The sequence below is a fragment of the Nymphaea colorata genome, chromosome 3 (assembly GCF_008831285.2).
Source record: "Nymphaea colorata isolate Beijing-Zhang1983 chromosome 3, ASM883128v2, whole genome shotgun sequence".
Lineage (NCBI taxonomy): Eukaryota > Viridiplantae > Streptophyta > Magnoliopsida > Nymphaeales > Nymphaeaceae > Nymphaea > Nymphaea colorata.
Window position 1 is genome coordinate 24717092 of NC_045140.1, and position 10674 is coordinate 24727765.

Sequence of the window (10674 nt, forward strand, 5' to 3'; positions counted from 1 at the left end):
AAACCCCAACTACTTGCATTCTTACACGACACACTATGCACTAATTTTATCAAAATCGGTTGTTGAATGGATCGAAAAGTCTAGCGAATTGGTAAATTGAATCGGGATCGCAATCATGTGGGAATAGAAATGATTAAAGATGATATTTTAAAATATTTAAATGATCAAATAAACATTAAAAAGTTGAAGAACTAAAAATATAAAGGCAAAAACAACTTGGGGAAAAAACAAAGATGATAAATGGTATGATAAGCAAAACTTAATTTATGAATTAGGCTTAACTAATTTTGAAAGATTATTTTATTCTTCCAATTTTTTTTTCCAAAAACTACATTTAACTAGAATCGGTTGAAATTTTAGCGTGTTGCGTTAGTAAGAAGTAAAAATTTGTTTGTTCCAATTTCATCGCCTTGTTTTGACAATTTACGAGTATTTTCGATACTCATGAATGTTCACGTTGTTGTACATAAAAAATACACACTATCGGGCTACCAAAACTAAAATTTTTGTTCTCTCTCTTTTTTTTTTCTTCTTGTCAAATCCATCGAGTTAAATTCCTCAATATCCTTAACCGAACTTTTTGAAATACCCTTTATATTTTGAATTTTTCTTTTTTCGTGAATGCATGTCGCATGCTTACATATTTTAATTACCTCAATATACCTTACAAAATTGTCAAAAGTATTAGAGATTTGGTTGGAAATTGGTGGAGCTATTAGCTTGTTATGAAAACAATTCTATTAGTTGAGAAAACGCGCGCCCCTCTCATGCTCTAATAAAATAGTAAATGGATACAACTGCACCTACCCGTAGGGGTGAACTTTGAGTCTAGTAGCTCAAACTCGATTCGATAAAGGTAGTATCAAGCCCGGGTTCGTGCCGACTCTTGCAACAAAGAAGCCGAGTTCGAGTGTTTGCAATGACTTGTCTGAACTCGCCTAAGCTTGAGATTATATAATCAGTTATGAAAAATAAATATGGTTAAACGAGTTTAAATGAGTCTTTCCATTTCATGCCACATAAAGCATTGTGCATCAGCAGTAAAATTAAAAGTTAAAGGAGTCAAGCTAAAGCTAGCCTGTCTCAAGCTCAACGTATGCAACATATGAACCAAGCCAAGCTCGATTCAACTCGTGTACATCTTATCTCTATATGATTACATTAAATATTATTATTCCCTTGCTCTGTTCTTTCATAAACTATATAAGTATTTTTCACATTTTGAAAGCAATTTCTCCAAAAGTGGATGGAGAAAGTTTAGTTTATTCACTTTGAATCGGCCAAGTTAAGTCCGGTTCATGCAATTCAACTCAAAAACGTCTCCGAATCGGTGCCCATTTTGACTTGGAAAGTGGTCGATTCAATTCAAATCGGCCGGCAATGCGAGTCTTTAAGCAGCTTTTTATGCCTTTATAAATTTTAACCATGTTGTGCCCTCATGGCATGCAGTTATGATTTACATTTGCGTACAAAGTAACTTAAAAAGAGTTCTAAGTTAAAATGGACTCTACTGTATGTGATAAGGAGATGCATTTGCTGTCAACCACATTTCCTAGATGTGTAAGCTTTTTGAAAACACCAAGTTCTTTTTGCTTTGTCTAAGTGAAAGTAACTTGCCTAGCAGAGAAGTAGGTTAGTGAAAATGTGTGCACGCTACGCTAACTTTTAGGTACGTAAAAGGTTAGAAGATGGTTTTGGAAGTCTTCAAGTTTCCTTTAGCTGTATGGGATTTTGCAGGATCTGGTTTTCAAGTATTTGGGCATCTGAATTTCATGTAAGTTTGAGGATTTTAGCTTTTCTGGCTGTATCAAATTTGATGGGATCGGATTTCCGTTTGGTTATGGTTATCTGACAGTAAATCATCTGCATTTCATTTTGTTAGGATAATCTGAGTGTGATCTCTGCTCGCTTTGTTATGAAGATGACCAATTCTCTGCTTCAAAAGCCTCGTTGTTGTTGTTTCATCCATGCTGCAGAGGGTGCACAGCTTGAGGGTCTTAAATCAGATCTACACCACTTGGCTTGCAAAGGCCATATGGACACGAGAAGCCCGCTTAACACAATGGTTCTTGATGTTTCTTCAATGATTTTGAGTCCAGAAGATGACCCTTTCATTCATTGCACTTTGATAGTTACCTGCCATTTACTGTTCACAAACATTAACTGCCATTTATTGCTTCCTGGAATAACTTTTTATGGTATGCTTGGATATACCCGCAAAAATAGGATAAATTGGGAACTTGGTTGTGTTTAAACTTCCAAGTTCCAGACTGCAATTTTCTGCCACTGTTTCGCCGGTTAGCGCGCAGGAAAGCCAAATGAAGACAGGCTTGGCGCCTCATAATGCCACTTCAAGAAGATGCAATATACCATTTTATCCCATTTTATCTGGATATAATACCTTAAGAAGTCACCTTAGAATCAATAAGCCTTCTCTCTATTGTGGGCCTTTTTACAACACCAAATCTCAGAGCAACTCAGTCCAAACTTAAAGGGAATTACACCCAGAAGTCTGTCATGCGGCTTCTGTGATGTGGAGATGTGAAATCGTTCTACCAGTCGATCATCATGATCATCACAGTCCAGAACAAGAGCATGAATCTGTTGCTTGTAATTCCCCGTGATCTAGTTGGTTTTGGGAATGAGTTCCACCTAGAAGAACAAACTTTGAATTCAAATGAACGTTTTACATAGACATCACTCTGTACTCCCTCTAAAGACGTGGAATATTACTGGTTATTATCTTCTTTCAACTTCATAGAGAAAGTATCTGAAGTGAAAAGTATTTGATAAAGGTCGTGAAAAAGGAAAAGTGAAAGGGTCATCTTTATGCCCATACCAAGGAACATGTCTCCTGGCTTTGTAGAGAGAGGGAGAGAGATTTGCAAGCAAGGGTGTATCAGGGGGAGCAGCACCTTTTGCTTTTCTAAAACCTTGCTCTTTTCTGTTCTTTATCTTTTTCTTTTTCGTTCTGCAACATCAGGATATCTTTAGATTCCCCACGAGTAAATGAGTAAAGAGAAGTGGGGACGTCCATCCATAAAGCAGCAGCATCCAACCATGGTTTGAAGGTTAATGAATCTCGAATCCCCATGCCTCTCTTCTGCAGCTTCTTCTCCATCATGTATGATCTTTCCTTCATATAAAATGAAGTGTTCTTATTCGTTCAGTTCTGCAAGAGGATCAGATCCAGACTCAACGCTACCAGCTTTAATCAGTGAGTTTTTTTTTGTCAAGTCACCAGCATATTAACAAACTGACAACGATAGCGTGAACATATCGTGATTTCATCAAGATAGTTCCAAAAGTGAAGGTAATATAAAAAAACAGCAACTTTTCAAACATCACCTGCCTCAGATGTACTCATGTACATCAATTTTGCTAATTAGCATTTTGTTATACATCTTATATTTTCTGAGTTCCTTGTCTCAAAATCTATGTACCTGTAATTTTTCCTCTTTCTTATGAAATAATTTTGTCTAATTATGGAGACTGGATTAATTTTGCTTGTTTCCAAATAATACCATTGATCACCAGCAATGCCCAGAACTAATTTGGGCCCATCTTATTTCCATTGACCCTTTCCATAATCTCAAGGAAAACAAGCATAGCATTAGCATTACACAGGACCAATTCTTTTCTTGGTTTCAATGAATTATTTGGTACCATCAGGTCAGGTAAAGATATAGTCGTGCATCTGAGAGATTCCACAAGAATATCGAATCTGGACGGACTGCCTATCTGATCCAAATCTGTCCAGTTTCCAGTATTAGGAACTATGTAGATGTCTCCACGAACAAAAACAGGCGTCTGCTCTTACGACCAAGGAAAGATTGTCGCCTTCGGTGGGTGAAGCCTTGGTCCTTACATCTTTATTATTGAAAACTTCAACCATGATAGAGAATTTTCTTTTTCTTTCATATATATATATATATATATATATATATATATATAGAGAGAGAGAGAGAGAGAGAGAGAGAGAGAGAGAGAGAGAAAAGAGTAGTTCAATTTGGATGGGCCCATGCCGGATTTTTACCATGCTGCTTCACCTTACTGCGGGTTTTCGTAGGATCAATAATAAATAGTGTTCAAATCTTCAAGATGTCATTTACATTTTTATAACTTCAGTTGAAATATTCAAGAGGACGGTTGTTTCTAGCATTTTCTATGTATATAAAGGCTGTGTGTGTTGAAGTGAAGCAGTCCGCTTTTTTCTTTTTTTGTCTCCCAGAGAATTGGTCGACAGATTTTCCACTAGCGATAATCATTGTCGACATCCCAACACGACATCTCAAACTCACCTTTTCTAACTTCTCTTTTCCCCAATGCATGTCCACCAAATGGGTTTCAAGAACCGGGTCCCAATATGTAATCTGACCCGAACCCATATATCCCATACGAACACATACTATAGTTACCAGTTGCAGCGCTAATAAAATCAAAAGTTGAATTGAATCGAAAGCTAAAAATATTTCATATATATATATATATATATACATATATATATATATATATATATATATTGAGAACATTGGATTCAATTGAAGTAGGATGTTGGCTTGTCAGCAAATAGCTTTTGGCTCGGAAATATATAAATTCGTAAACGATCATAGTTAACAACTCACTGTCAGCCTTTGTCACATCGACATGCTGTTGAAAAACAGGGTTTGGGTGCGCATAGAAGACCGCAGTGCGATGCCATTGCATGCAAGATTTATATGATTCATATTTATGATCATTAAATATAACTTTTCACATTAAATATAAAATTTGTTGTCGAATTATCATTCAAATCACGGATCTGTGTTCACGTGATATATACTCTAAGAATGGCTTGTTCAGATCGATGCATCTTTCTTCGTGTGGTCCTGTTCTCAATTTCAAGACCTTGTGATCCAGCTACTTATGACAACACGTAGTCAGTGAGGGTTCACAAGAAAGAACTGCTTTAATTGGCATCTTTCTCTAACTTAGAAAAGGGAAAAGGAAAGATACATGGCTAACAAACTGAGACTGTTGGATACATTCTGCCTTTTATATTGTCATATTTAAATGAACGGCTAGAAATTAATTCACTAAGCATGCAAGATTTTTTTTTTGTTCACTTTGTTATTAACTCTTGTTCTACATCCAGTTGAATAAGTAGCTGACTTTTTGATAAAGTGAAGCTCATTCCAAGTTTTATGTACACAAGCTTTTCAAATTATAGATCTATTATTCCAAATTGTTTCAGTTTTAAATAGTCATACAATCTTTATGGCTTGTATTTTACGAATTTAAATTACAAACATTTATCGAATCAACCATGCCATCACTGTTGCAGCCATAATAAGGACGCGACAATAAAACGAGTGGTCGCACTGGTCCATACATACAGGTAACTGGAAGGTTTGGCAGCGTTTGCTGGTTGCTGCCATCTCAAGGTGACCGCGGGACAAGGCAACCCATTGTTGGGCATGTCCGCTTCCTTCTTTCACCTCGGCACCTGTGTTGTAAAAATTGTTCTATTGGAATCGAATCGGCGTAGTTGCCAATTTGTTGTGTAGAACGTATTAAAAAACTGTTTTTAAGAAGAATAAATTCTTAGAATATGTTTTGAAACTGATATGTAGCGCTCCGACCACCAAACCAAATCGATTTGTCACGGATGCGATTGTAACCGGCCGATTCAAGCCGATCTTCATGACACTGCTCACAGGTGGAAAGGACCCAGTTCATGTTTTTATTGAGAGCTGAACCGCCGAGCACGCGCACGTAGAGAGAGAAACAAGGAGGTTCATGCGAAAAAGAGTGGAGGCAGCGTGCAGTGTGGGAGAGCAGCGGGGATCATACCTCCCACTCTTCTCTCTCAAATTTTGTGCAGGGTTCTGACAGAAGAATCGGTCGTGTGATTCGGAAATACGCCGGTTTGTGCTTGCCCGCAGAAGCCGCGGCAGCAGCAGCATTCCACTGCCATTTTCTTCTCATCATCATCATGATCATGCTGCGGCAGCAGCGCTACCACCAACCCCATGTCCATTATGCTTGCCATGCGGTGCAAGTAGTATGTGCATTCTGATTCTTCTATGCATGTCTGTCTATGCGCCTCTAGCGGCGGTGTGTCGTAGAAAAGACCAGGCGAGCCTTGCATGTGTAGCGCGCGAAAAGGAAATGATAGAACTCACACCTCTCTCTCTCTATCTCTCTCTGTTTGGAGTTCATCAGAAGTGTATGCCCATATAACTAAAAATTCGTCCTTCCTCTCTTGCATTCCTCGTGTCCGCTTTCGATGACTAATTCGTCTGCATCCCCAACTCCTATGCTCTTCAAGTTCCTCTTCCTCCTCGTCCTCTTCCTCTTCTCCTCCGCCACTCCATCTCTTTCATCTGAACCACTCAACCCTGAAGGTTTGGCGCTATCTCTGTCTTCTCTCTCTCTCTTACATCCTTTTCTACGCAAAATCTGAGGTGGGTGTTGTTATTTTTCTCTTTTCTTTTCTATCTTCTACGTGATTACAGTGGTAGCTTTGACCACCATCCGGAATGCTCTGATTGACCCACATGAAATATTGGGCAATTGGGACGAGAACTCTGTTGACCCCTGTAGCTGGGCATTGATCACTTGTTCTCCTGCGAATCAAGTTATTGTATTGTAAGTTTTACCTTCAACTTATTCCGATTTTATTGCTTCTCATGTAAGGCATGAATGGAAATTTTCCGTTCTCTCTGTTTTTATGTTCTAGAGAGGCACCAAGCGGGGGTCTGTCTGGAAGACTCTCTTCAGCAATAGGAAATTTGACCAATCTCCAGCAAGTGTAAGAATTCATCTCCAGCTCCCCTTTTCTTTTCGCTTTCCTCTAGGTGAAGAGATTTGTTTTTCTCTTTTCGTTGAGAGTCTTGTTGTTGGGCTGTTGTCTTGCAAGCCATTTATGTCTGGAATTTTTTTATTGGTTATACAGGCTGCTTCAGAACAATAATATCACTGGGGTCATACCGGCAGAGCTGGGGAAACTTCCAAATTTGAGAACACTTGATCTTTCTAATAACAAATTTACTGGTCCTATTCCTGATAGCCTTGGTCAGCTGACCAGTCTACAATACCTGTGAGTTTTCATCTCCCCGTTTCGGGTTTCTCACTTCCATTTATCTCCTCATACTTTTTTAGAAAAATATGATGGATATGTTGTTTTCCATATAGTAAAATGTGTTTGTTTTGTTGATTCAGGAGATTAAATAATAACAGTCTTAATGGAGGCTTTCCTGTTTCTCTTTCAAAAATTCCAGCACTTATTTTCCTGTGAGTTTCTTATTTGTGGGAGAAATCCACTGTACTGTTGAACTGACTGCTCAATAATTTTCAGATACGATGATATTCAGTGATTTTTTGAATGATTTGATATTTTAGGGATCTGTCCTTCAATAACCTGAGTGGACCTGTGCCAAGAGTCCCAGCTAGAACGTTCAAGTAAAAAACGTGCTATGTATTTCCATTTTTTTTCCCTTTCATATTGTTGACTTTCCCATCTTCTCTTTTCTGTTTGGTGATAGTATTCAGGGTAATTTTCTGACATGTGGAAGTGGTTCGGCTCAAGATTGTTCCCCAGCGACTCTGTCAAGCTCTCGTTCTTCATCCACAAATGCATCACAGGGTATGTTTTCCCGTATTCTTTTGCTCATCTCCGTATGCGCATTTAGGAACTTAGAATTGGGTTGAAGGCATGCTTTATTGTATAACTTTCGTGTTTTCTGTTCAATTTGCTGTATATCTTTACTTCATATTCCTAAGAGTTTTCTTGTTTAGGAAAATCAAGGGGCCACAGAGTAGCCGTCGCGTTTGGAGTTGCCCTTGGCTGTACTTTTGGAGTCACTCTTGTCTTAGCTTTCCTGATATGGTGGAAGAAGAAGCAAAGCAGACAATTGATCCAAGATGACTATGGTTTGCCCCTGTTAATCTCGTGCCTTAAATTTCAATCGAGAAGAGTATTTTAAAAATTAAGATAGTTTTCATGTTTTGACATATTGTGCCTTAAACTTTGGTGAATTTTAAATTTTGGTTAATTTTTAAAATGCAGATCATTATCATGATGAGGAAATGTTATGTTTGGGAAACCTCAAGACGTTTAGCTTCCGGGAACTCCAAATAGCAACTGACAATTTCAACAGTAAGAGGATATTGGGAAAGGGTGGTTTTGGAAATGTCTATAAGGGTTATTTACAAGATAACACGGTGGTGGCCGTCAAGAGACTGAAAGATTGTGGTAATAGCGGTGAGACTCAGTTTCAGACAGAGATTGAGATGATCAGTTTGGCCGTGCACCGTAATCTTCTGAGGCTGCTTGGTTTCTGCATTACCCCTTCCGAGAGGCTCCTTGTTTACCGCTTCATGTCCAATGGTAGTGTTGCTTCTAGGCTCAGAGGTACTCTCTCTCTCTCTCTCTCTCTCTCTCAATTTACTGGGTCCAGATGGATTTTAACAAATAACAAAGACAATTTGGTCTCACTAAGTTGTCCTGTAATTTGTTTGAAATTTTGGTAGATTGTATGTTAATAATAAGCTAGAATATTTGGACCCAATTTCTTTTGATCGGGTAAAAATTAAGTGGGCAAACGTTGGTAAATGCCCCATTGATCTAAAGAAGTGAGCAAGGGAACAGCTATGCAGTTTCATTTTGTTATGACAGGAAAACCCACTCTTGACTGGAACGCAAGGAAGAAAATTGCGCTGGGTGCAGCTAGAGGCCTCGTCTATTTGCATGAACAATGTGATCCGAAAATAATTCACCGAGATGTCAAGGCTGCAAACATCCTTCTAGATGATTACTGCGAAGCAGTAGTTGGTGATTTTGGTTTAGCAAAGCTTATGGATCATGCTGATTCACATGTGACAACTGCTGTTAGAGGAACAGTAGGTCACATTGCTCCAGAGTACCTCTCTACCGGTCAATCATCGGAAAAGACCGATGTTTTCGGCTTTGGAATTCTCCTCTTGGAGCTCATTACAGGCCAAACGGCTCTTGATTTTGGCAACAAAGCTGCAAATCAGAAAGGAGCAATGCTGGACTGGGTAAGCGTTGAAGTTTTGTACTTTTTTCCCTTTGTCAATAATACGCACACCATCTACCAAACTTTCCATTTAACAGATAAAATTTCTCCATTAAATGACAAGAACACCTTTTCATCCCTATTTCATCATTATAAACAAAAATACTCTGCATGCTCCTGTGAGGACTTTTTGTCATTTGCTGGTGGCCTTGCTTTGGCTTTATTCATCTTGGCATTTTGCACATCCGTGTGTGGACATAGGAATACTACATCGGATATAATCAAAAAATCGCCTTGAGGTTTTAGTTATTTAATTTAAATGGATGCATCGGAAACCTTTTGTGCGGTTTATCTCTATTGTCTTGTACCTGGACAAAAGTCTGGAATCCACAGCTGGAATGGACATACAGCCTAAGCTTAGGCTCAAGTAGAGTCAATCTTGTGTGAGATGGAATAGGCTCAGTGGGGATGATCGGTTTGTTTTGAAGTGGGTTGCAGGTCAAGAAAATACATCAGGAGAAGAAGCATGACATGCTAGTTGATAAGGATTTGAGAGGCAATTATGACAGGATCGAGGCTAGTGAGATGGTTCAAGTGGCCCTCCTTTGCACTCAATACTTGCCCATCAACCGGCCTAAGATGTCAGAAGTAGTGAAGATGTTGGAAGGAGATGGGCTTGCACATAAATGGGAAGCCTCTCAGAATAGCAACAGTCAAGCAATGGAATGGGATTCGAAGAAGAAGAAGAACAGCAACAAGAAACTAACAGGCAGCAGTTTGCTTTCAGACGATGCCAGAATGATGATGATGCCCGACGATGACGATGACGATGATGATGGTTCATCCCTTGACACTCAAGCAATGGAGCTGTCCGGTCCCCGGTGAAACCCGCGTGGAAAATTCTTTTCTTTTTCGTCATTTGGAATTTAAATTGCAGTGGGCGATTCTAGTTTGTAATTTTTTTTTTCTCTTGGCTGCGAATGCATTTTTGACCTCTTATTTATGTATAGAAAAGATATTCTCCCTCCCATTGAAAAAAAGTAGCCCACGGTGGATTCACATCCAATATTTTAATGTAAAGAAGTGCAGGCACCAACGGAGGGTGAGAATTTCCTCTTTCTTGGTGGGCGTGCCCATTTGTGCCAAAAGACAAATGAGGCTGGACAGGATGCTTTTGGGATGCTGCCCTCATTTAATTCAAGGCTGCCCAAGTTCGTTGCAGAAGTGAAAACCATTTCTCCGGAAACAAGTTTCCATGACTTGTAGCGTCCCTGAAAACCTCTTTCCGCATAGGGTTCCTTGATAAAACTTAATCAACGGCCTCGTTCAGGAAATTCTGAATCCCTGCTTATTCACTGAAGTAGTGAACAGAACTCTTATATTTAACAGCAGAATTCAAGTAAATCTTTACTTTCCCCATGAAATGACACAATCTGTACTTCAGGCAAATTTCCACGGATGTCAGATTTTGTTTGATTGGTGCCTGACCCAGGACTGCCCACTCTTATTGTGATTTGATTATTGATATGAACTCTTAGTCAAGTGGGTTTTATAGGAACATGATTCCTTCAATCTCGAAACTTCGAGGCATCATGGACAATCATAGTTAGAAGCTTTTGAAAATAACTTCTACAATGCGATTAAATTAACCTAA

At 38.9% G+C, this 10674-nt stretch overlaps 1 protein-coding gene across 2 annotated transcripts; it reads left to right on the top strand.

Moving 5' to 3' along the window:
- The first annotated feature begins 5643 nt into the window (after positions 1-5643).
- LOC116251676 (probable LRR receptor-like serine/threonine-protein kinase At4g30520) lies at positions 5644-10103 on the top strand. Of its 2 annotated transcripts, none has more exons than XM_031626069.2 (11): positions 5644-6386; positions 6498-6630; positions 6722-6793; positions 6938-7081; positions 7204-7275; positions 7384-7443; positions 7527-7627; positions 7780-7914; positions 8051-8395; positions 8660-9042; positions 9509-9701. In XM_031626069.2, the coding sequence occupies exons 1-11, from the start codon at positions 6269-6271 to the stop codon at positions 9548-9550; spliced, it is 1605 nt and encodes a 534-aa protein (XP_031481929.1). In that variant the 5' UTR covers positions 5644-6268; the 3' UTR covers positions 9551-9701. The 2 variants fall into 2 exon arrangements, with proteins under 2 accessions (XP_031481929.1, XP_031481928.1); XM_031626068.2 differs by having other exon boundaries at positions 5646-6386; positions 9519-10103.
- Positions 10104-10674: the final 571 nt, after the last annotated feature.